This window comes from Castor canadensis, chromosome 8, assembly GCF_047511655.1.
Source record: "Castor canadensis chromosome 8, mCasCan1.hap1v2, whole genome shotgun sequence".
Lineage (NCBI taxonomy): Eukaryota > Metazoa > Chordata > Mammalia > Rodentia > Castoridae > Castor > Castor canadensis.
The window spans coordinates 104,971,495-104,997,885 of NC_133393.1; the positions used below are offsets into that span (position 1 = coordinate 104,971,495).

The 26,391-nt window shown below is 35.8% G+C and overlaps 1 protein-coding gene across 3 annotated transcripts in view; it reads left to right on the top strand.

The window, feature by feature from the left end:
* Xpot (exportin for tRNA) overlaps positions 1–26,391 on the top strand; it is a 39,255-nt gene that overhangs the window by 6,329 nt on the left and 6,535 nt on the right. The window contains exons 2-24 of one of the 3 annotated variants that reach the window (XM_074083820.1): positions 53–135; positions 337–419; positions 2,623–2,679; positions 3,311–3,380; positions 4,500–4,718; positions 5,607–5,791; positions 5,892–6,060; positions 6,798–7,034; positions 8,205–8,243; positions 8,515–8,577; positions 10,059–10,183; positions 10,483–10,627; positions 10,788–10,907; positions 11,297–11,391; positions 12,058–12,127; positions 13,516–13,605; positions 14,654–14,892; positions 18,070–18,355; positions 19,245–19,434; positions 19,961–20,077; positions 20,361–20,476; positions 21,092–21,139; positions 24,245–24,316. In XM_074083820.1, the coding sequence (XP_073939921.1) occupies positions 4,500–4,718; positions 5,607–5,791; positions 5,892–6,060; positions 6,798–7,034; positions 8,205–8,243; positions 8,515–8,577; positions 10,059–10,183; positions 10,483–10,627; positions 10,788–10,907; positions 11,297–11,391; positions 12,058–12,127; positions 13,516–13,605; positions 14,654–14,892; positions 18,070–18,355; positions 19,245–19,434; positions 19,961–20,077; positions 20,361–20,476; positions 21,092–21,139; positions 24,245–24,316 (2,625 nt within the window). In that variant the 5' untranslated portion in view covers positions 53–135; positions 337–419; positions 2,623–2,679; positions 3,311–3,380. The remainder of the gene's footprint in view (positions 1–52; positions 136–336; positions 420–2,622; positions 2,680–3,310; positions 3,381–4,499; positions 4,719–5,606; positions 5,792–5,891; positions 6,061–6,797; positions 7,035–8,204; positions 8,244–8,514; positions 8,578–10,058; positions 10,184–10,482; positions 10,628–10,787; positions 10,908–11,296; positions 11,392–12,057; positions 12,128–13,515; positions 13,606–14,653; positions 14,893–18,069; positions 18,356–19,244; positions 19,435–19,960; positions 20,078–20,360; positions 20,477–21,091; positions 21,140–24,244; positions 24,317–26,391) is intronic. The other 2 variants (XM_074083819.1, XM_020182146.2) reach the window with 2 other exon arrangements.

Here is a 26,391-nt window from a genome sequence, read left to right on the forward strand (position 1 = left end):
TACCCTTTAGAATTCTGTCGCTTGATAAAACTCCTGCATGTTTTCTCTCTAGGTTCTCTTAACCCAGAGAAGTCGACAGGGCGTTCTTATGCAGTCTCCTTTGTTGTAAAGGAAATGGATTTGAATAACTGATAGGTTTGTCTTCTGTTTAGTCTGTTTTCTAGGATTGATCCACACATTGCACATATTCAGAAGCTTAAACTGAATGCTTTAGTTGTTTTTCTATAAATTCAATGATTTGTTATTGGTTTGTTGCTCAAAATACTTGGTTTTGTACTAATAGGGCATGGAAATTGGACTATTCCAGATGTGTTTCTTTGTTTTGCATTCTTACAGGCCCTGGCCTATTTTGAGCAACTAAAGATTTCCCCAGATGCCTGGCAGGTGTGTGCAGAAGCACTAGCTCAGAGGACATACAGGTAATTAAAGCAAAATTTATGTGACATCGAAGGGAATTTAAATTCCTGTGAACATGGCAAGACTATTACTTTACCTGTATTTGGAAAGTGTTTTTATAAAAATACTTGTAGCTTGCCTTTTGGAAAATTTTTAAATATTTATTTAGTAAAGAAATAAGAAAAACAGTGAACCAATAATTAGACCATTCCAGAATTGACTTTTTAGTAAAACTATCCTTTGCTATATTTATGTTGTATACTTGACAGAAAATCTCAGCTGGAATAAACTGCAGTAAAAATTTCCTTAACTTCTTATGATTGGGAGTAGTAATTGGTTTTCTAAAAAATTGGGAAAGAAGGTGACCATAAATTGTATATATCTTGATTTTACATTTTAAGTATGTAAGCATTCGATGACCGTTCTTTGGCATTGGACCAAGGTCTTGTCTTTACTATTCTCTTCGGTCTTACTGTACCCATAATGCATCCTCTACAGTTTCTAGCATGGGGCTCTGTAATGGAGTGTGGAAGAGTGAAAGGACATTCCTAGGTATTTTCATGTCTTCTAGTTATCTTATTTGCATCAAATATGTATGAGGTTTTCCCCCTTGCAATGTGACTTTCTATGATGTCTTTCTAAAGCAGTCATCTTAGTTTTTTTATATAAATAGGAACTCTTATGCTCATTTTATCAGTTTATATAATTAATTAAGTTACTTTCTTATTGAAGAAAAATTGGCACATAAGGCTTGTGGGAGACACAACTGACTATTGGTAAACAAACAACTCATTAGTGGGAGCAAAAGCACATGGGGTTAGTGATGGCTTCCTGACTAGAGTTGTTCGAGTGCTGTGCATATTATCCTATTGCTTGAGTTTATCCAATGCTTGAGTTTAGCAGAAGTTGGTTCCAAGAACATCTTAGAGTTTTAATTGAAGGTTTCCTGTAGTTTTTTGCTTCAGTAGAAAATCTAAGTCTTAACATAATTCAGTTAAGGCTGCAGTGTCATCCTTAATTAATAGAAAACTAAAGTCTCAGAAGAAATGCTTATTAAACCTAACTTTTAAAGAAGTTTTAAATGATTAAATTCTGTCCTCTTGTGTGTGAGATTGTTTTGTTTGGTTAACTCATGTAGTATAAATTAATATGAAATCTCCATTGTTAAATGGACCAGTTAGTTTACATAGGAAAAAATGCTATACAACTAAGCTTGGCTTAGATCAACTACCTTGAATGAGCAGATTGTGCAGCTCATAGAGGGACTTTGCTAGAGTTTATAGCTGGCTCACTATAACTGTATCACCCCTAGACAAACAGCTGGAAGTGGATAACTGGTACGTGTTGACTTTTGCCACCCCCTCCCCTTATAAGGTCAATACATTTGTAGCTTCCTATATAAATGTTCGTGTTGGGATGATGGTCTGCCTGGTCCTGCTCTTTTTGAATTTGGCTGCAATGTGATTAAATTTTAGGTAGGACTTGTCAAATCAAAGATGATTTGACAGTCTCTTGCTCTTATACCATTTGCCCTTTCACACTTAACCTTTCTATCATAAGACGTAGAAATTATTCCAGGGATCTTTGGGTTATAATACATATATCCATGAAAATGTCTCAAGAAAACTCCCTGTATAGCTATCTTAAACAAAAGTGTCATTTTTTTTCAAAAATGAAGAACAGGAAGGCAAAACAGGTCCTGTATTGGCGGTTGGTACCAGTGGGAGAGGGGAGGATATAAGGAAATGGTGAAGAAGGGTGAATATGGTGAAAATATTGTGTACACATGTATGTAAATGGGAGAATGACACCTGTTGAAACTGTTCCAGGAGTGGGGGGAAGGGACTAAAGGAGAGCAATGCAGGGGTGAATTCAACTATGATACCTTGTAAGAACTTTTGTAAATGTCACATGTACCCCCAGTACAACAATAATCATAAAATTCCTAAAAAAAAAAAAAAAAAAAGGTTCCAGGAATCTTAACATCTAGAATTTGGGGCAAAGCATTACATTTAGGGTACAGCTTAAGTTATTTGCTTATTTGCTTGCCAGATTTAATGGAAATACTGAATATTAACTTTTAAGTGAATCTGAATGTTATAAAATAAGATTGATAAATAGAAAATAACCCAAGAAATGTCTCAACTGTTATTCAGTAATATTTTGCCTTTGTTTTGTTTTCTCCAATTTATATTCTGATTATCTGATTTTCTTTTTTTTTTTCAGTGATGATCACATAAAATTTTTCTGCTTTCAAGTATTAGAACATCAAGTTAAATACAAGTAAGGCTTTTATCACTGTTTGACTCAGATTTGTAGAGAGAGGCCATTTGGTTTTCCTTTGAGGAAACCATAGTATAGGTGGTAAATTGACAATAAGTTATATCCAAGTTAAAAATGTGTTTTGATGTATCTCAAACTGGGTTAGTTTGTTGGTTACATATAAAAATACAGGCATTTTATAGAAAAATCTAGATTTCTAACTTCTCTGGAAAAGGCAGAATATGTAGCAACAGTAGGCCTGTTTTCTATGTGACAACTCTGACAGAGTTGAGTGGCAGCACTTGTGTTTAGAACCTCTGTACTAATTGAGAGAAAACAAAGAATCATCTGCTGATTTATTCTGTAGACCAGAGACTTCAGAGCATGGGTATATTTGTGTTTGAAAAATTGTGTAGCTTTCATTTTGTTTTAACATGAACTGAGCCACAAATTAGTGATCAACAATGATAACTTTATCTGCCACTCTTCATCCCCGTATTTTCTTTAAAGCTGTGTTGACAGGCAGTAACAATTTATTTTGGGAAACTAGATAATTGGGTGTTACGTAAAACCTTCCCTTTCAAATAGATGAGACTTATTTCTCAAGAACACAGACACCAAATATAGCCACTGTTCTTTCTGTTTTGAACAGATATTCAGAACTAACCACTATTCAACAACAACTAATTAGAGAGACACTCATATCTTGGCTTCAAGCTCAGGTAAAATAGTTAATTTCATCAGTGCTTCAAATGATCACTTTTTATTAAAAGTGTTGGTTTTGAAGTTAATGGGTAGAAAAAAACTTGGCAATAATTAACATTATATTGATTTCCAGAATTGTTAATGTCGTTCCATGACATATTGTGGAAACTTTGGTTTTAAGAGGTAATTGTTTGGTCTTTGGGTTTTTTTCCTTCTTGACAAAAGCTGCTTTTTCTTTTGGGTTCTTAAAGGTGAGCCTCCTGGACAGCCTCTTAACAAGGGCTCTTCTCAAAAAGCAGATAGAGTTCTTTATTTACAGATGTTCTTTTTGGTTAATTGTAGCTAAAGTTAACATTTAAAGCAGTTGTGTAGATAGTTTTTGAATTGAATTTTTTTTCCTCTTGAAAGAAATGACATGAGTTATTAAAACTCTGCACATGAAACTTTTGTTACAAGAATAAGCCGGCTGTGGTGGCTTGTGTCTTTAATCCCAGCACTCACAAGCAGAAGCAGGAGGATCATAAGTTTTACGCCAGCCTGGGCTACATAGTGAGACTCTGTCTCCAAAAACCAGGAGTTTAGGATGTAGCTCAGTGGCAGAGCCCTTGCCTACCTAGCATACATAAAGCCCTGGGTTCAATTCCCAGGACTGAAGAAGGGAGGGAGGAAAGAAATTAAAGATGAGAGGTAATCATCAGAACCTTTAGTCTTTTCATTTTTCTCCAAATGGAGATTTAAGAAGATACTTGGATTTTTTTTTTTTTTTTTTTTTTTTTTTTTGTACTGGTATTTGAACTCTGAGTTTCATGCTTGTGAGGCAGATACTCACTCATGTGAGCCATTCCCTCTAGTGCTTTATGCTCTGGTTATTTTGGAGATAGGGTCTGACCTTTTGCCCAGGCTGGCCTGAGACGCAGTCCTTCTGATTTCAACCTCCCAAGTAGCTAAGATTATAGGTGTGAGCCACCAGTGCCTGGCTTAAATACTTGGATGATCTTGGTACAGGTTTGTGGCTGTGCTAATCTGGACCATGTTGAAGCTAATGGATTTTGTCTACTGATGAGAAGTAGAAAAACAATGTGCTTTTTAGTTTTTTCCATTTCATTTTAATTTTGTGGGGTATTTCTGTTTGTCAGATGCTGAATCCCCAACCAGAGAAGACCTTTATACGAAATAAAGCAGCCCAAGTCTTCGCCTTGCTTTTTGTTACAGAATATCTCACTAAATGGCCCAAGTTTTTTTTTGACATTCTCTCAGTAGTGGACTTAAATCCAAGAGGAGTGGATCTGTACCTTCGAATCCTTATGGCTATTGATTCAGAGTTGGTGGATCGTGATGTGGTTCATTCATCAGAGGCAAGTAACTTCCTATTAATTATTAGTTTTTAATGAAGATTTTGCAGGAGGAAATGAGCACACAATAAAAAGGAACAGGAAACCTCCCCCCTTTTTTTTAAAGCATTCTTATGAATAATTATAAATAGTCATTTTGAATTTTGTTGACAAATTTACACTTGATTTTTTTTCCAGATATAGGCTGAAATTAAGAGTTACTACATTAGGTTTTTTTTACACTAGGAAAATACTTTCACCAGTGAAATACACAGTTGATTGTCTCGCCTTTGTTGAGAAATGTAGTCTATATTTAATGTTTGTATGTAGTCCCTGAGCAGGGAAGAAGCATTGCATATGAATTGTCAGTGCTGGCCTCTGTATTTTCAATCACATTAGCAGTCACCTAGTCTTTTATCTATTCTATTTCTTCATTAATTTGTGTAACTTTTGTCTTACTGCTTTTTGTTGTTGTGTTTTTGTTTTTGTTTGGTTTGGTTTGGTGCTGGGAATTGAGCCCAGGACCTCACACATGCTAGGCAATCTCTCTACTGCTGAGCTACATCCCCATGATTTACTTACTGCACACATTTACTTACTGCCACATTCTAAGTAGTTAAGTATCATGTTTAATATTGAGGAATAACTTATCACATGCTTAAGATTTGTAAACAATGCTTATGTATAGCTTGTATTTAATAAGAAACTAGGTCTGGCACCGAAGAATAGAACGGAAAGAGGAAATACAAAGAATCACAGGATATGATTTTAGAAATGATAAATAGGAAATTGTGGCAGAGAATGTGTTAACAAGTCTGGAAGTTTAGTGTGGAGGAAATTACTGTGTGCAACTATATTTGATGTTAGATATTATTTTGTATTCTACTTTGTATTTGGTGTTTTGTTTTTCAGGAGGCTCGTAGGAATACTCTAATAAAAGATACCATGAGGGAACAGTGCATTCCAAGTCTGGTGGAATCATGGTACCAAATTTTGCAGAATTATCAGTATACTAATTCAGAAGTGACATGTCAGTGCCTTGAAGTAGTTGGGGCTTATGTCTCTTGGATAGACTTATCCCTCATAGCCAATGATAGGTAAATATGCCTATAATTTTTTAATATAAATATGCAGAATACAGTGTCTAATATTCATGACTTTGAAAATGTTAAAACAGTTTTATTCCCACATTACCAGGTTTATAAATATGCTGCTAGGTCATATGTCAATAGAAGTTCTACGGGAAGAAGCGTGTGACTGTTTATTTGAAATTGTAAATAAAGGAATGGACCCTGTTGATAAAATGAAATTAGTAGAATCCTTGTGTCGAGTATTACAGACTGCTGGGTTTTTCAGCATTGACCAGGTGAGTGAGGAAAAAAAAAAAAAAAAAAAAAAATATATATATATATATATATATATATAAAATGTTGAAAATTGTTCGAACAACAGAGAGATAGTAAATGAAGCGTAATAATACCTTTTTCTTTTTTCTGAATATTGGAAACTCCTTGAAATTATAATAAACTGTCCAGAGAGCTGTAATGTTATTTATAACATTTACTTTGCCCATTGTAATTGTCTTATTTAGCCCCTGGTTTTAAAAAAATAATCTAAAATAGTGAAGGTAGAGCCTCTCTGTAGGAGAACAGCCTAAGGACAATTAGTGAAAATGATCTAAGTTTGAGTTCTGGCTTTAACATTGATAATGACCTGAGACAGGTCATTATAGTAGTAGTTTTGTGCCTTCTTACGATAGTTGAGGCTAAATCAAAACAAACCAAACCAAATCAAATCAGAAGGAAATTTAGAGAGTAAAAGATTTTGAAATAACTGTTATTTTATTTAGGCTTTAATAAAGCTGCTAATGTTCACAAGACTATTATCACTAAGAATAGTTGCTAAGAGTATTAGGGGTGTTATGTAACAGAAAATTCAAATTCTAATAAATGCCCAGTCATAATGGTAGCATTGTTAAATGTCTAAATGTCAGTTTAAAACTGATTTATATAATTGGTATTGGATTCATACTAAAGTTTTCCCTCTTACTCTTGGTGTAGTGCTAGGTGGTTGCAAATTGAGGTCTTTCTTGATTGCTTATAGGAAGAAGATGTGGACTTCCTGGCCAGATTTTCTAAGCTGGTAAATGGAATGGGACAGTCATTGATAGTTAGCTGGACTAAATTAATTAAGAATGGGGATATCAAGAATGCTCAAGAGGCACTACAAGCTATTGAAACAAAAGTAGCACTTATGTTACAGCTACTAATTCATGAGGATGATGACATTTCCTCTAACATTATTGGGTTTTGTTATGATTATCTTCATATTTTGAAACAGGTAAGACCTTGTCTTATTCTTTTAGTTTAATAGATACTATAAAGAAGCCATGAAGAATTAGAAAATACAAGAAAGATGAAAATAAGGAAACAGCCACAATTCTATTGCCCAAAGATATTTACTATTAATTACTAGTATGTTTCCCTCTGTTTTTATTTAAAAAAAAAAAAAAAAGAAAGAAAGAAAGAAAAGAAAAGCCTTCAAAACTGAGCACCCATGGCTCATGTCTGTAACCCTAGCTACTCAGGAGGCAGAGATCAGGAGGATTCCAGTTCAAATAGTTCATGAGACCCTATCTTGAAAATACCCAACACAACAAAGGGCTTGGGGAGTGGCTCAAGTGATAGAGTGCCTGCATAGCAAGCGTGAAGCCCTGAGTTCAAACCCGAGTACCACAAAAACTTCTTGGCTAGAAAATGAGAGTGATTAAGTTCTAAAATTAGTTAGACTAACAAGCTTTAGTTACAGTCTTAGGTTGTCTTTTCCTTTTGAACCTGTATTTCTAAATACAGTGGAAATTTTGCTGTATATTTAATTTCATGTGTATGTCATTTGTTAGAAACCATTTTTTACAATTAAAATTTTTGCTCAGTTCTTTCCAATAAGAACTGAAAATGTGCGTGGTGTTAGTCTCCATATTATATGGTATGTACCATTTTAAAGAATTTGCTCTCATTATGTCAATAGATGAGAGAGTCATTCTTATTTGCATTGGATTAATTGAGTCAAGTAAGCTTAAAGTAATTTCTTCGCAAAAGGAGTTTAGCTTCCTTTATTCTTATAAACATAACACATGTCTGCAAGCATACTTTAAGAAATTTTAGGCAGTGTGAAAATATGATCATTATTGGTAATCCCATGATGTTATTTCTTAATGGGTTTCTAGCTTATTTTGCTTTTTTAAAGAACAAGATGAGATCATTCTTCATTCTCTTACAACCTGCTCCTTTGCTGAATACATCACACATATCTTTAAAAATCAAATTCATCTACGTCTTTGCCTATATGTCAAGTTTTTTACCAGAAGTGAAATTACTAGATCTCAAGTATATATAACTATCCACTAGAAACTTATAGTGTATGTTTTGAATCTTAATTGATTAGGAAAATAGTCTGATAGGCAAGTACAACTTGAGGAAATCTAATAAATTATTGCTTACTTTTTAACAGCTTACAGTGCTCTCGGATCAGCAAAAAACTAATGTAGAGGTAATTGACTTCTTTATCCCCCTTTTAAATCAGTGATAGGTTCTTTGTCGAGAATCTACCTTGAAGGGGGGAGAGAGGATAAAGGTGAATGATGGAGGGGTGAATTCAACTATGATGCATGTTGTAAAAGCTTTGGTAAATGTCACAATGTACTCCCAGTCCAACAATAATAATTTTTTTTTAAGTTTAAAAAAAACTCTACCTTGAAATTTTAAATTATATCAAATTAAAGTTGCCTAATTGACAAAAGCTATTTTATTCTTAATTTTAGGCAATCATGTTAGCCGTTATGAAAAAATTGACTTACGATGAAGAGTATAACTTTGAAAATGAGGTAAAATTTTTTGCATCAAAGAGAAAGCACTTTTAATTTTGTTTGCATGTGTCAAATTAATATTTCATAATTTTGTTTTGGAACTCTTTACAAGAAGTAGTATTTGAAAAATCAATTGATGTTGTATTGTTTATATTAATGGCACTCTTGGGATAAAATTAATCCTTCACTTATGATATTTTGTTCATTAACAACCCGTTTTAAGATACTTTGGGGGTAGCTCAGTGGTAGAATGCTGGCCTGCCATGTCCAAGCATAGGTTCAATCCCCAGGACCACAAAGAGAAATACTACTTTGTAGCATTAAAACTTAGTAAAATAATGACAATATTATTGGTGATCATATCCAACTTTGTATCTAATAAGAATGGTGAGTTGAGGCCCAGTGAGTAGGCCTCTAAGTCATCAATTTGTATGGGATGGTGGGGATGAGGGTTAACTCTCTAGACATGTTGTAGTTAAAAGTTTTGTCCAGAGTTGTGAGAGGGTCAGCTTCCCATCAAGGACGAGGGCCATCTGGAAACTTGACCATAGCATTGCTGTTTAGGTATGCACTAAAATATTCTGTTTCCTATTTAAGCATTTAAAAAGGTTGGACTGCAAAAGGATAATGGTAATTGACCAACACGGCAAACTTAGGATGTACCAGGGCCCTGATTATTACCACTTTTTAAAAATTCTTTTGGTGGTACTGGAGGTTGAACTCAGGACCTCTCACTCACTCATCAGGCACTTTACCACGTGAGTGATACATGTACCAAAATGCCCCCCAGCCCTCTTTGGTTATTTTGGGGCTAGGGTCTCATGTTTTTACCCAAGCCACCTAGACCATGATCCTTCTATTTATGCCTTCTCCACATAGCTGGCATGATGCCTTGCTGTTGGTTGAGATGGGTCTTACTAGCTTTTTGCCTGGGCTGGCCTCAAACTGCAATCCTCCTAATCTCTGCATTCTTATGAGCTGGAATTACAGATGTGAGCCACTATGCCCAGCTTATTACTACTTCTTGAGCTAAAAGGCAGTGAACAAGATGAAGATGGTGAAAGTTTCAAAGCCCAGTGCATACCCATTCTAGCTGTAGTATATTCTCACCCTTAATCTCCTTCTTATACTATTTCTAGGCTTTTGAGGGCTAGGACTATATTAAGAAAAACTTATTTGTAAGCAGGAGAGGAAAAGGTACTAAGCATAGTGTTTTTCTAGTAAATACTGTTGAAAAATAAAAGTATGACATTTGTAAATGCAGAAAGCTACACAACTGAACATTGATAGGAATTTTCTTTTTATTTCGAAGTTTTATTTTGATTTCTTGAGGCAGGGTCTCACTTAGCACTCAGGGTAGCCTCGAATTCACTCTGTGGCTCAGGCTGGCCTTGAACATCCTACCTCAGTTCTTTAGTGTTGGGGTTACAGGTGCGCATCACCACTCCTGGCTAAAGATCTTAGGTTTTGAAAATGAGGATCTTAATCTGTGTCAACAGGGTGAAGATGAAGCCATGTTTGTAGAATATAGAAAACAACTGAAGTTATTGTTGGACAGACTTGCTCAAGTTTCACCAGAGTTACTGCTGGCTTCTGTTCGCAGAGTTTTTAGTTCTACGCTGCAGTAAGTTTTACTGTTTAGAAAGCGCACTTCTTTCCTTTGTTCCTGGAAGGTGTTCTAAAATAGCTGATTCATATGATGACTTAATCCATTACTTGTGTGTCTCTTTGGAAATGGTGTACTTTCCTCTGTAATTTATCTTAATCTTTCTACTTTTGTGGCATAAATTACATTGCTTGGTGAAATTAATGAATGATATGACTTTTTTTATTTATTAAAGAGACTTCTGTTGGTTGTTACTTGTCCAGTGATTTAAAAAAAAGCTTACGTTTAGATCTCACTGACATGTTCTACCTTGGTAGGAATTGGCAGACTACACGGTTTATGGAAGTTGAAGTAGCAATAAGATTGCTGTATATGTTGGCAGAAGCTCTTCCAGTATCTCATGGTGCTCACTTCTCAGGTGATGTTTCAAAAGCTAGTGCTTTGCAGGATATGATGCGAACTGTAAGTATACCGAAGATAATTTATTTTGAAAATAATTTTATGTTCTCACTATAAGCTAATGGGAGATCCTTAGTTGCTAGAGCTTTGTGTATGTTTATACTTGGAGCTTTTGATGTTGCAATAAGTAAGAATAGATTTCTTTGTTTTTTTCCTGGTACAGTTGGTGACATCAGGTGTCAGTTCCTATCAGCATACGTCTGTGACATTGGAGTTCTTTGAAACTGTTGTTAGATATGAAAAGTTTTTCACGGTGGAACCTCAGTACATTCCATGTGTCCTAGTGAGTATATGCTTTGCTCTGGATTTTTATTATCCATGTATTTCAGCTTGTGACCAGATTGTAATCCATTTTTCTGTCCTCTCTAATTTTTCTAAAAGTCAAAAGCTTATCAAAAACAAGTCCTCAAGAGCCTCTTTGTGCATAGTATGAAATTATTTGTATTCCTGGTCCCTGCCTTTGGTGTGCTGAAGAAGTTTTAAAAAAATGAGGAGGGGATATGGTAGAGTTTGAACTTGGGATCTTGCACTTGCTAGGCAGGCGTTCTACCACTTGAGCCATACCTCAGCCCCTAAGAAGTAAAATTTGATGTGAACAAAAATGTAATATGACAAAAGTAATGAAAGCTTTGGATATGTGCAAAAGTAGTAAAAATACCTCTTTCTCTTTAGATGGCTTTCTTAGATCACAGAGGCCTGCGACATTCTAGTGCTAAAGTACGAAGCAGAACCGCTTACCTGTTTTCTAGATTTGTCAAGTCTCTTAAGTAAGTATAAATTTCAGCTATCGTGTTTAGCTCTTTTTTTCAGCCATAAAATATATAAATTATTTTCCAAGAGCTTGGAGTAGATTTGGTTCTTTCTGTTCTAAGACTTGCTTTACTGGGGGTTCATTTTTATGTTATGACTTCTTTTCCTCATTAGCCAGTACTTGGTTCAGCACTAACAAATGACTTGTTTTTGTTTTTTTCTGTTGTTTGGTGCTGGGGATTGAACCTGGGGCCACACATGCTAAATGCCACTTTATCACTGATCTATACATCCCAGCCCCTGTGCAGATTTCCAGTAGGTAATACCTGTCATCACTATCACTAATGGCATTTGTTAGTTATTTAACCAACAATTTTATTGCAGTGAGTCATTATATGGTTTCTTTGAAATTCTCAAATGTACTCCTGGAAAAACACATTTTTAACCTAATATGTTTTTTGATATGAAAAGTGCTTATGATTAGGATTGTAAGTCATCTTGATAATCACTATAGAGCAGATAGAGGCAGTTTGTAAAAAAATTAGTCATAGCTAGTTTTAATAATCAGATATGGCTGGCCTAGAATTGAACTTTTCTTTAGTTGTTTTAAACAGAAATTTGGTGTCTTAGTGGTTTTTTAATACTGTTATTTACTTGTGGTTTTCCTTTTTGCCTTTATTCAGTAAACAAATGAATCCTTTCATTGAGGATATTTTGAATAGAATACAAGATTTATTAGCCCTTTCTCCACCTGTAAGTATCTGTCCTTCCAAGGTATTTTCCCCAGATATCATTAAGGCCACAAAGGCCATTCGCCAGTACATTTGTGGACTTTAGTTTTGTAACTGGTGGTGGGGAGAAGCATATGTGCAGGGCTTACTGTGATGTGGTAAAACAGTAATGGAAAGAAATCGAAAGTTAACTAATACATTGGGTAGCGTGGGGTATGATCTGATTTTTCTGTACTGTTAAATCTTTTATGGAGAAGAAAAAGTTCAGTTTCTAAATTATTCTGTAGTGCTATGATCATATTAGTCATTCTTAGTAAGTGCTATTCTTACACTGAAGTTTTTCTATGTATCTTCAGGTTTAGCATAAAAAAATAAATAAATACCATTTGGTGTCCATTTCACCAGAAAGATTTAAGTTGTTATTCTGTAAATACATTTTGACTAGTAGAGTGGACTTTTGGTATCCACAGGTTTATGGTTCCAAAGATACTACCATTAAGAAAAAATCATGAGTGTTCAGGATACATAGAATTCAGTACGCTAAAATTACTCAAATTTACCCATACACATAGTATAACTTGAAACTACATGGAGTAGGCTGCATTACTGTCAGAAAAGTTACTGTTGTACACTGCTCACCAAAAACTAGATCTTATGTCATGTTTTTTGTCCTGAATACTAAGGATGCTTAATTCATTTTGCCCAACTTCCGCTAAAGACATGCCACCTTTCAACAAATCTAAAAAATTTAAGTACATTCACTTTTACCTTGTTTTGGGGACACCATTAGTTTTGAGGGAGGCAGATTTTCAATTTAAGAGCAAGGAAACAGCAGATCACACGGCGATTTTGTTGTTGTTTTACTTTTTGCTAAATGTAAATTATTTATTTATAATACCTACTGCCAATCTTTTCACAACTCACGACAATGTGAGACTTACTGGGGGCATCTCTGCGTCAACTGAGCTGCATAACGTGCATGCAGAGAATTCATTATTCTTGATCACACTTGGTCAAAATTGCATGTGATAAATCTTCAAAGTTGAGCTTACTGTACATGTTACTGTGTAAAGAAAATGCTGATACTTATTTAATGACAGTCATTACTATTGGTGCTCAGTTAATGCAGTTTTCCTTTGCAATTCAGCACTGACCCATGAAACTCAGGCTTTCAAAGAGCAATATTATCTTACATGGACTAGAAATTTTCCATGGTTTTTTTAATATAGTAAATATAAATAAGGTTTTTTTTTTCTTTTTTACTGTACCTGTAATTGTTTTCACTATATAAACAAAAACTTGAGATATGGATAGTATAGGTGCCTAGCAAGCAGCCTCTTGAGTTCAGGCCAAAAAAAATCCAAAACAAAAACTTAATTCAAATTGCTTTCTTGAATGTCAACCATCTAGGGCTGGCTGAGTGGCTCAAGTGTAGAGCACCTGCCAAGCAAGCATGAGGACCCCAGTTCAAACCCCAGTGCCACCAAAAATATAAATAAAGTAAGTTGAGGTTTGAATGTCTTCCACTTAGGAGTATGATTGCCCATTTTAGGAGTTCTCTGTATTTATAGTTACTTTGTGTTCTCAACTCATAGAACAAGAATTTAATAAATGCTTTAATTACTTTTTTTTTTTGTGTTGGTGGTACTGGAATTTGAACTTTGGGCTTATACTCTACCACTTGAGCCATGTCCCCAGCCCCTTGAATTACTTTTTAAATGGGACATTTTTCTTTTAAGGAACGTGGCTTTTTCAGTGGATGAGCAGTTCTTTTATAATCAAAGAATTTTATAAATTGTTTCTTTGAACACTAGGTTTTTGTATGATTTCTTAATGGAAATTTCAGTGTTGGCCCTCAGATGGCCTCTGATTTTTTTTTTTCTCCCTTCTCTTGGCTTCTCTGTGTACATAAAAGTAAAAAATAACAAAACTTTCTAATAAAACTTGACCAGTACATGAAATGTCTGCTTGCACATATGAGATACATGTTTTCTTATTTCCATAATATTCTAAAGTAATTAGTATTGTTTATACATGTGTGTATATGTATTGTGTGGGCTTCGTTAATTTTTATTACATTTGTAAACACTCATAAAAATACTAGTTTTTGTGGCCTTTGTACCAACAAAGCATTTTTGTATACCTCAAGTTTAGCCTTATAAAAATGTTACAAGTATGATTTTTACAAAAGGAAATAAGTTTAAAGACTAACAATTAAATGATTGTGTGCAAACTGTTGTCAGGACTAGAAGTTTTTTTTTAAATGGTGCTGGAAATGTAACTCAAGACTTTGGTGTAGGCTAAGCACACTCTACCACTGAGCTACACCTGCAGCCTAGGACTAGAATTAGAACCATCATCTTTTTGGACCTCTTGTTCAGTTTTTTTTTTTTTTTTTCTATTATAAGTTGTGGGAGAAATTTTGTTTATATGAGTAACTTGATCTGTGAGTTCATATGATAGATTGTGTCTCCTGTCTCTCTTATTCTGATTAAATGAGAGAAAAATTAAAGAAATAAAAATTCAATAAAGTGAAATTTCATTCCAGGAGAATGGGTACCAGTCCTTGTTGAGCAGTGATGATCAACTATTTATTTATGAGACAGCTGGAGTGCTGGTTGTTAACAGTGAGTACCCAGCAGAAAGGAAGCAAGCATTAATGAGGAATCTATTGACTCCACTAATGGAGAAGTTTAAAATTCTGTTAGAAAAATTGATGCTGGCACAAGATGAAGAAAGGCAGGCATCTCTAGCAGACTGTCTCAACCATGCTGTTGGATTTGCCAGGTAAGCATGATTGTAGTTAGAATTGTAAAGTGAGTGCTTTTACATGGGCAGAATTTACTTGGATCTTACTTGGATCTTCTGTTTTATACTACACACTTCTGAGCAAGAGCTTGAGTCTAAAGATTGCTTTCTAATTTTAAATGAGTAGTTTGTAGATTGCCTAGTACAGCTTAGTCATAAGAAGTAGAATATTTTCCTGCATACTCTTATCAGGATTTTAGTAAAGCATTTAGGTGGACTCATATTGGAGGGATTATATTAACTACATCTCATTCATTTAAGTTAACTTGGAGCATTTCGTTCCGGAATAATCCTTGGAAACAAGTTTATATACAACCATATTAGCTGAAGGTGGAAGTAATTGTTATGTGGAAAATAAAGAACTGGTTTCTCAAATTCAGCAACACATCAAAAAGATTATTCACCACAACCAAGTAGGCTTCATCCCAGGGATGTAGGGGTGGTTCAACATACGAAAATCAATAAACGTAATAAACCACATTAACAGAAGCAAAGACAAAAACCACTTGATCATCTCAATAGATGCAGAAAAACCCTTTGATAAGATCCAACACCATTTCATGATAAAAGCTCTAAGAAAACTAGGAATAGAAGGAAAGTTCCTCAACATTATAAAAGCTATATATGACAAACCTACAGCCAGCATTATACTTAACGGAGAAAAACTGAAACCATTCCCTCTAAAATCAGGAACCAGACAAGGATGCCCACTATCTCCACTCCTATTCAACATAGTACTGGAATTCCTAGCCAGAGCAATTAGGCAAGAAGAAGGAATAAAAGGAATACAAATAGGAAAAGAAACTGTCAAAATATCCCTATTTGCAGACGACATGATCCTATACCTTAAAGACCCAAAAAACTCTACTCAGAAGCTTCTAGACATCATCAATAGCTATAGCAAGGTAGCAGGATATAAAATCAACATAGAAAAATCATTAGCATTTCTATACACTAACAATGAGCAAACGGAAAAAGAATGTATGAAAACAATTCCATTTACAATAGCCTCAAAAAAAATCAAATACCTAGGTGTAAACCTAACAAAAGATGTGAAAGACCTCTACAAGGAAAACTATACACTTCTGAAGAAAGAGATTGAGGAAGACTATAGAAAGTGGAGAGATCTCCCATGCTCATGGATTGGTGGAATCAACATAGTAAAAATGTCGATACTCCCCAAAGTAATCTACATGTTTAATGCAATTCCCATCAAAATTCCAATGACATTCATTAAAGAGATTGAAAAATCTACTGTTAAATTTATATGGAAACACAAGAGGCCACGAATAGCCAAGGCAATACTCAGTCAAAAGAACAATGCAGGAGGTATCACAATACCTGACTTCAAACTATATTACAAAGCAATAACAATAAAAACAGCATGGTACTGGCACAAAAACAGACATGAAGACCAGTGGAACAGAATAGAGGATCCAGATATGAAGCCACACAACTATAAGCAACTTATCTTTGACAAAGGAGCTAAAAATATACGATGGAGAAATAGCAGCCTCTTCAACAAAAACTGCTGGGAAAACTGGTTAGCAGTCTGCAAAAAAACTGAAACTAGATCCATGTATATCACCCTATACCAAGATTAACTCAAAATGGATCAAGGATCTTAATATCAGACCCCAAACTCTTAAGTTGATACAAGAAAGAGTAGGAAATACTCTGGAGTTAGTAGGTATAGGTAAGAACTTTCTCAATGAAACCCCAGCAGCACAGCAACTAAGAGATAGCATAGATAAATGGGACCTCATAAAACTAAAAAGCTTCTGTTCATCAAAAGAAATGGTCTCTAAACTGAAGAGAACACCCACAGAGTGGGAGAAAATATTTGCCAACTATACATCAGACAAAGGACTGATAACCAGAATATATAGGGAACTCAAAAAACTAAATTCTCCCAAAACTAATGAACCAATAAAGAAATGGGCAAGTGAACTAAACAGAACTTTCTCAAAAGAAGAAATTCACATGGCCAGAAAACACATGAAAAAATGCTCACCATCTCTAGCAATAAAGGAAATGCAAATTAAAACCATGCTAAGATTCCACCTCACCCCTGCTAGAATAGCCATCATCAGCAACACCACCAACAACAGGTGTTGGTGAGGATGCGGGGAAAAAGGAACCCTCTTACACTGTTGGTGGGAATGTAGACTAGTACAACCACTCTGGAAAAAAATTTGGAGGCTACTTAAAAAGCTAGACATTGATCTACCATTTGATCCAGCAATACCACTCTTGGGAATATACCCAAAAGACTGTGACACAGGTTACTCCAGAGGCACCTGCACATCCATGTTTATTGCGGCACTATTCACAATAGCCAAGTTATGGAAACAGCCAAGATGCCCCACCACTGACGAATGGATTAAGAAAATGTGGTATCTATACACAATGGAATTTTATGCAGCCATGAAGAAGAATGAAATGTTATCATTCGCTGGTAAATGGATGGAATTGGAGAACATCATTCTGAGTGAGGTTAGCCTGGCCCAAAAGACCAAAACTCGTATGTTCTCCCTCATATGTGGACATTAGATCAAGGGCAAACATAACAAGGGGATTGGACTATGAGCACATGATAAAAGCGAGAGCACACAAGGGAGGGGTGAGGATAGGTAAGACACCTAAAAAACTAGCTAGCATTTGTTGCCCTTAACGCAGAGAAACTAAAGCAGATACCTTAAAAGCAACTGAGGCCCATAGGAAAAGGGGAACAGGTACTAGAGAAAAGGTTAGTTCAAGAAGAATTAACCTAGAAGGTAACACACACGCACAGGAAATCAATGTGAGGTCAATGCTCTGTATAGCTATCCTTATCTCAACCAGCAAAAACCCTTGTTCCTTCCTATTATTGCTTATACTCTCTCTACAACAAAATTAGAAATAAGGGCAAAATAGTTTCTGCTGGGTATTGGGTGGGGGGAGAGGGAGGAGGTGGAGTGGGTGGTAAGGGAGGGGGTGGGGGCAGGGGGGAGAAATGAACCAAGCCTTGTATGCACATATGAATAATAAAAGAAAAATGAAGAAAAAAAAAAAGAACTGGTTTCTTAGTTTTGTTTGCTGTATATTGTTTTTGAATATTCTATAAACTTTATAAAAATAAAATTAAATCTGGTTGCCTGATTCTTGGTTATACAGTCGAACCAGCAAAGCCTTCAGCAACAAGCAGACTGTGAAACAGTGTGGATGCTCTGAAGTTTACCTGGACTGTTTACAGACATTCTTGCCAGCCCTCAGCTGCCCCTTACAAAAGGATATTCTCAGAAGTGGAGTTCGAACTTTTCTTCATCGAATGATTATTTGCCTAGAGGAAGAAGTTCTTCCATTCATCCCATCTGCCTCAGAACACATGCTCAAAGATTGTGAAGCAAAAGACCTCCAGGAGTTCATTCCTCTTATCAACCAGATTACGGCCAAATTTAAGGTAACACAAACCTTTAGAGCTCTGAGATTCTTCTGACTTAACCTCTTCGGATTTAAAAATTAGATGTATTTATCTTCACACATGTTTTAGATTTTTTTCTTTATTCTTAATGAGTTCCTTGAGAACATGGATCATAGGAATTCTTATCATCCCCAATGTCTATCACAGAATGACACATAGATCAGGCTTGCTAGATGTTTTAATAAAAACATCCTATCTGCTCACTGTATCAGAAGAAAACTACTAAGAAGAGCAAAAAAAAAACAGTATGGAGTCCTAAATGTCTAAAGAGGTAAGTAAGAAGCCATATAATTTAGGTACCCAAGCAAGAGTTTAAAAATAACTCAGTAGGCTAAAGTCAGTTTTTATGTACAAAGAAATGTAAGCCAGTTATAAATTAGCTAAGAGAAATGGCTAAAAGAATGATTTCTAAGTTCAAAATCTGTTCTAAATATTTTTGCACATTTCCTCTTTTGGTCCTCATAATGACCATGGGAGGTAGGAATTATATCTTACTGGTGAGGAAACAGACACAGGGAGATTAAGGAATTTGTCCGAGGGCATAGCTGAAAGTTCAAGTCATATATGTTAATTTATAACATTCCTTAGGAATTTAAGAGTTTGACACTATTCCATGGCAGTCTCTGATTATGACAATTTATTATTTTAGCCCGAATCTTAAAACTGTCGAAAGTAGGTTGAACTTTAGAATCCTGAGGTTCTTTCAGCAATGTATATATTACAAAGTTTTGTCCTTGATATTTACCAGCTAAATTATATAAATGGATATGGTGCTGAAGAAAGGCAATATGTAAATTTTATTTCTGTAAGTTCTGTATTAATTTTCTCCCTTATTTCTAAGGTAGTAATAGTTGTTTCTTATTTTCAGATACAGGTATCCCCATTTTTACAACAGATGTTCATGCCCCTGCTTCATGCAATTTTCAAAGTGCTGCTTCGACCAGCAGAGGAGAATGACCAGTCAGCTGCACTAGAGAAGCAAATGTTACGGAGGAGTTACTTTGCCTTCCTGCAAACAGTCACTGGCAGCGGAATGAGCGAGGTTATAGCAAATCAAGGTGGGGATGTGTGCCATGCCTGATGTGTCTGCTTAAGTCCTTGGCCCAGTTGTACATCCTTATGAGCAAGGGTGAAGTAAACATGAGACATTTGAAATAGTTGTATGTTGGCCTCTAAAAAGACTGTTCATTACTTTTAGGTTAGAAATCAATAACTTTCATGTAGCACCCCTTAAAATTAAGTTCTCCTTTCATTGCTTCTTTAGTAATAGTATATTACCATGTGCCAGAACTAACCTAAAAATTGAATTTTGCTGACCAGTTTGCCATCTTAAAATTAAAAATAGATAGGACTATACAGACCAACATAGAAAATCTATTATAGAAGAAATCCAGGAAGGTAAGAAGATATGAAGGGAATGCTAAGTTTTGAATGTTTAAAATTTAGGTGACCAGCTTATAAAAATCAAAGGGTCTTACCAACTTTGTAAATGCTTTTTGATTTGTTACTGTATATGAAATGAGAGTTTCAGATTGTCTTTCTTTCTAGTTTTTTTTTAAATTATACTTAAGTTTTTCTCTTCAGGTGCAGAGAATGTAGAACAAGTTCTGGTTACCATTATCCAAGGAGCAGTTGACTATCCAGATCCAATTGCACAGAAAACATGTTTTATCATCCTTTCAAAGCTGGTAGAACTCTGGGGTAATAATTTTTTTTGTTTTTGAGATTTTTTCATCTGGTTCTGGGAATCAAACCCATGGCCTCACATGTCCTAATCAAACACACTGCCACTAAGTTATATGCCTCCCCCTTCCACAATTTTATATAGGTATTTAACCTTCATTCCCTGGCCTGTTTCATAATACTTTTAGAGATGAAGTGGAACCCTAACCCAAACATAGGCAGGAACTGGCAGTTTTTCCCCTGGTGTTGAACTTACTGACTTTCTTTTAATACAAGATGACAATTTGAATTCTTTTGGCAGGAGGTAAAGATGGACCAGTGGGATTTGCTGATTTTGTTTATAAGCACATTGTCCCTGCATGTTTCCTAGCACCTTTAAAACAAACCTTTGACCTGGCAGATGCACAAACAGTATTGGTAAGCACCTAGAAATCTTTACCTTGTATAGCTCTAATACACTCATAATTTCTTTAATAACTGGTAATGTTTCATTGATTTTTTTTTTTTTGGTTGAATGGTTTAAAATTATGGTTTATTATATCTTAATTATTTTTGTGGTGATGGGGATCAAATCAGGGACCTTGAACATGATAGGTGAGTGTTCTATCACTAAGCTACAGCCCCAACCCATCCTGTTACTTTAATTAATGGTTTTCCCTACTGTTAGGAGCACTAAATAGTAGCTCTCTTCAGATGATAACTTCCCAGAATTTCATCTGCAGAATACTTTATGTTAAATAAGGACCCTTTTCTGTCTTCTCCACAATCTAATACAAGCCATATTTCATAGTTGTAGTTTGCTACATTAAGACAGCAGGTTGGTTTTTTGGGTTTTTTTTTTTCCTCCTTTTTCTATCCAACCCACTCACCCCACCTGCCTACTCCCATTCCTTCCTCTGTCCTTTCTCTGCAGGTAAATAGGTCCCTGGAAATACTTAGGTACATGTTTTCCTAGCAGTAGCCAGGGAAATAAAAGTTGGGCTAGCAACCAAGAAATAACTACATTAAAATTCATAAATTTGTTTTTCATAGGCTCTTTCTGAGTGTGCTGTGACACTGAAAACAATTCATCTCAAACGGGTAAGGTTTGTGATGTAGTATTCGTTATTATGCTTTTATGTTTGACTTGTGTTCTTGAAAACCGTGACTTTTGGGCCAAGCATAGTAGTGCCCGTCTGTAATCCCAGCTATTTGGAAAGTATAAGTAGGTGGATTGTGGTCCAAGGCCAGCCCAGGGCAAACCTGTGAGACTATATGAACAATAACTAAGGCAAGAAAGGGCTGCAGGCATGGCTTAAGAGCACCTGCCTAGTAAGCACGAGGCCCTGAGCTCAAACCCCAATACCACAAAAGAAGAAAGAGAAGAGAAAGAAAGCTGTGTCTTTTATAAAAAGATGAGTGGTTCCTCTCACCCTGAAGAGGGTGAGTGTTCTGGCTTGCCAGTCTTCTTTCAGTACCTGCTCTTACTTGAGCTTAAGTATTTTATTCTGATATGGAGTTGAAGAGTTTCCAATTCAACATTTTACTACACTTGCTGTGTGCTAGGGTAAAGAGTATGTGTGTTCTAGGGTACCAAAAACATAAATAAATACCCTCAGTTTTGTGGAGCTCAGAATCAAGGGAGACCAGTGCATAAATAGCTCTCAACTTTAGTGAAAATGTATGAAATAACTGTAGGACCCAAGGTAAATGAGCAGTTTTTGTTTAAGGAGCAATCTAAGCAAGCCATAAGAAAAAAGTTACTTTTTTTTTTTTGATAGGTCTTAAGACAAATATACATTGATTGGTTGGGCTGACAAGCGGGGCGCTGGTACTCTGGGCAGAATTAGGTGGATGTGTGACAGATCAGATGTTCCACAGTGAATTTCTTGGGAAATTACAGTTATTTGGTTAGCTAACGTATGGAGGCAGAAGTAATAGCTAAAACATAATGGGAACAGATAGTTAAAAGCTTGTGTTTAAGTCAGGCATGGTGATGCCGGTAATCCCAGCACTGTAGAAGGCAGAGGTGGGAGGATCAAAAGATCAAGTGCAGCCTTGGCTACAGAGCAATCTCAAAAATTAAAAAAAAGTTTTGAAAAAAAGCCTTCTGTTAAATGTGAAAATTTGGGCAGTCAGTAGGCAGGAGGAATGTAATTTAGGATAACTAAGTAGGATAAAAATGTTCATACAAACCAAATGTTCATATGGGTGTGAAGCAGTTACAACTGATTTTAGAGTCTGGTTAAATGGTCTGAATGAATGAGAATTTCTCAGATCAGGAAAGAAAGAACCTTGACTAAAGCAGTAGTCAAGAGAACCTAGAAGTAGAACCAAGGGTTAGGTATATTATCAGATTAATAAAGGTATGTTTAGGATGAAGGGTCTTGAGAGAGGACACTGGTGACAGTGTTGGATGCTGGAGAGTTAAGGAAAATGAGGAATGAAGAGAAGCAGTAAGAATGGTATTTTTATTTCAACATATTTGTCTTGTCCAGAGAAGCCTTAATTTAAACACAGAATTGAGTCAAGCGATTGTTTTTTAAAATGTGTCTTTCTCTATTTATTCATTATTTTGATTGATTTGGATACATTTACTTTTCTAGATTAAAAAAAGCCTACACTCTTTAAGCGAGAGGGTAGACTAAAGGAAAAGGTGGGATGGGATCTGAGAAGCTTTCAGGAACAATGCAGTGTAGTGTTACCTCCCTCCAATTAAGAACAGATTTCTTTTGAAGTGTCATTAAATTAAGACATAGACTCATTTGGGTAGAGGGCCAGGAGTCAAGGTAGAAAGGACACAAATCCTTTGGTTCAGGAGCAGTAATATTAAATAGGAAATCCATTAATGCAAGAAAGATTGCATTGAAGAGAGATGGATTGATTTCATTTGATAACTGCTACTTTCAGGTTGGGGACATCAGCATACTAAAGCCTTTAAAAGTTAGGTTCAAGGGCTTGCCCTGGCTCAAGTTCTAGAGCACCTGCTTTAGCAAGAGCAAGACCCTGAGTTCAAACCCCAGTGCCACATACACACATGCACATTTGTGTGAGCACATACACATGTTAGATTCATGTTTGAACATGCAACTAACTAGTATTTTCTGTTTGGTTTTGTTTAGAGCAATTGATTTGTTAAATTTTCTCACAGTAAAATTTGTTAAATTTTGAAGGGAAGCTATTTTCAAATTGTATCCTAGGTTCCTTTGTAGCTACTGGGAAGGAGTAGGGATTAGGGGTTTCTCTTCCACTGAGCTTATCTGCTCCCTTGGACCCCCCCCCAAAAAAAAAAAAAACAGAAAAACTATTTTTATAGATTTTAGCATATAGAAGTTTTAGAAGATGATCTCTGTTGAAGAGCATTGGCTTCAGAATTCCAGCACTTTTTAGTAAAGTTTTAATCAGTCACTGTCTAGGCAGTTCCCCTTCTTTTCCTCTTGGTTTCTTCATCTGTTCCAGCTGGCTACTAAATGCCTGTTCCCTAGTTTGTTGAATAGGAAAAGGAAGCTTGTGCTTTTATTGCTATGACTTTCTATTTTGTTTTGTTCTTTTTTGCTTGTACTTTAGTCTGTAAAAATGGTCATTACCCTGAAAGCTCAGAGGCTTCCTTCCATGCACCCACACTCTATAATTCATCTACCCAATGGTAGATTGACAGGAGCACTGTTCTTTGATGTTTCCTTTCAAAGTGTAGATAGTTCTGCCATTGTGACCTGGATTTGGAAGTAATCTTTAACAGTACTTAGCACTAGTAATGTTAATACATAGTGAATGCTAAGTGGTATTCTAAGAACTTTGTCTTTCTTAATTCAAGTCCTCACAATAACTTTTTTTGGGTGGTGTGCTGGAGAACATGCCAGGCAGCTTCTTCTTCACTGAGTTATGTCCTCAGCCCCTAGTAACCTTTTTTTTTTTAGATAAAGAAACTGAGGACTGGAGGTAGGACTCAAGTGGTAGAGTGCCTGCTTTGCAAGTACAAAGCTGAGTTCAAACCTCAGTCCCACTGATAAAAGAGATAGAGAAACTGAAGTTTAATGAGATTGAGATAGCTTTCCCAGAGCCAGGCTTCAAATTAAGGCACTCTGGTTCTAAAGTCTGTGTTCTTAATTACAATACTGTGTTGCTCTTAAAGTATAATTTCTTCTTAAGCATTATTGATGTCCAGAAAGAAAATAAGTATAGTTATAATTATCTTTTAATCTTTAGGGTCCAGAATGTGTTCAGTATCTTCAACAAGAATACCTGCCCTCATTGCAAGTAGCTCCAGAAATAATTCAGGTGAGAACTGTTCTAGCATTTATTTTTTAAAAATGAGTATGTATGTCAATCTAAATTTTAATTCAAGAAAAACAGGACTGAGTGTAGTGGTACATGCCTGTAATCCCAGTTACTAAGGAGGCAGAGGTCTGGAGGATGGCAGTTCAGGGCCAGCCTGCGCAAAATGTTAGACTCCATCTCAACCAACAAGCCAGGTTTGGTAGTATGAGCCTATAATCCCAGCTACTGAGAGGCATGTAGGAGAATCACAGTCCAGGCCAGGCCCTGAACAAAATGTAAGGTTCTATCCAAAAAATAACTAAAGCAAATAGTGTTGGGTGTGTGGCTCAAGTGATAGAGCACCTGCCTAGCAAGTGTCAGGCCCTGAGTTCAAACCCCAGTGCCACCAATAAATAAATAAAAGAAAGCCAGATTGCATTCACCTTGATGTTTTGGTAAGTATAGGATAGCAAGAATACTTATGTAGCCTAGAATCCAGATTTCAGGGGATCTATAAAATTGAATGGGAAAAATAATTGTTTATATTTTTACTAACATAACAGAAATTTAATTTCCTTCTATTGTGCAGATGACAGACCTCAGTAGTGGTAACATTGCCTGTAACTTTGTCCAGTAGAAATCACAGATATTTTCACATCACATAAGTTGTTGCAGATGTCTCAAAATACTGCTCATGATGCCACTGTTTTGAAATTATGAGTTACTACTTAATGTCACTACATCTTGTTATATAGCATTATCATTGTTTACTTTTTTAATCTTACGGAGTTATATTTTATATATTTCTAAAAACATTCTAAAAGGAATCTAATAGGCTTTCCCAGGCTGCCAAAGGGGACTATAGCATGTGAAGGATGTGTTCTGACTGGGGTGCAGCTTAGTGGTAGAGCACTTGCCTAGCATGCACAAGACCTTGGGTTGGATCCCTAGCACTGGCAAAAAAATAAAATAAAGAAAAATCCTCTTGCCATGCTTATCAATGCTTAATTTGTAAATCTGAAACTATATTTTGAGGTAAGTGGCTGGAAAGTTACCTTGTACTTTTGGATTGTTACAAAGTACAGTAGTTACTTTCTTAGCAAACAGTTTTTCAGATTTCTTGTCCCCCAACTGTCAATTACAAGTAGAATTAGAATCTTGCCTATATTCTAAGAGTTGTTTCTTCAACAGTATTTTGGGTTTTTTGTCTTTTTTTTTTTTTTATGTCATTTTATTGTGGTAAGAAGACTTAACATTTTTAAGTATACAGTATTGTTAATTCTAGGGACAATGTTGTATCTGTGCAGCTTTAGATGGACTTAAAATGCATTCATCTTACATAATTGAGACTTTATGCCCATAAGCAAAGCCCCTTTCCTGCTTCCCAGCCCTTAGTAATCACCATTCTGTATAATTCTTGACATGTGACTATTTTACATACCTCATATTAGTGGAATCATGGAGTATTTGTCTTTTTGTGCATGGCTGTTTAACTTAACATGATGTCTATAGAGTTCATCCATGTTTGTGATAATGGCAGGATTTTTTTTATAAGGTTGAATAATATTTCATTGTATGTGTATACCACATTCTTTTTCCATATCAGTGTCCCAACATACAGCAGTAGCCTTGGGCCTTAGTCTTGTCCTCTGGCTTCAGAGTTGCTTTATAATTTACCGGGTAATAGAACTAGTTCTGGTTGGGGCACCTGCCCTTCTACTTCACAAATGCTTCCCCCCAGGAAATACTCTTAAGGCCAAAGTGGGCTGGGTGAGAGTTGCTTTTGCTCATGCTTCTATTTGTGTAAGGTTTTTTGTTTTGTTTTCTTTTTGTTTGTTTGTTTTGGGATTTTTTGGCAGTACGGTGGTTTGAACTCATCTCATGCTCCTGTTTGTGAAGGGTTTCTCATTGCCCCCCTGATTTCTTTTTGATGGGCTGTGATCTTCTTACTGCTCTTGGTCTTTACATCCACCAGGTCCTGATTTCCATAATCTAAACAGAATCACACATAGGTAATGGTATCATGTTCCTAAATGCACCCCAGGGCTTTTTCCTGTTGGATCTGAGGTGTGCTGAAATATACAAATTTTTTTGTG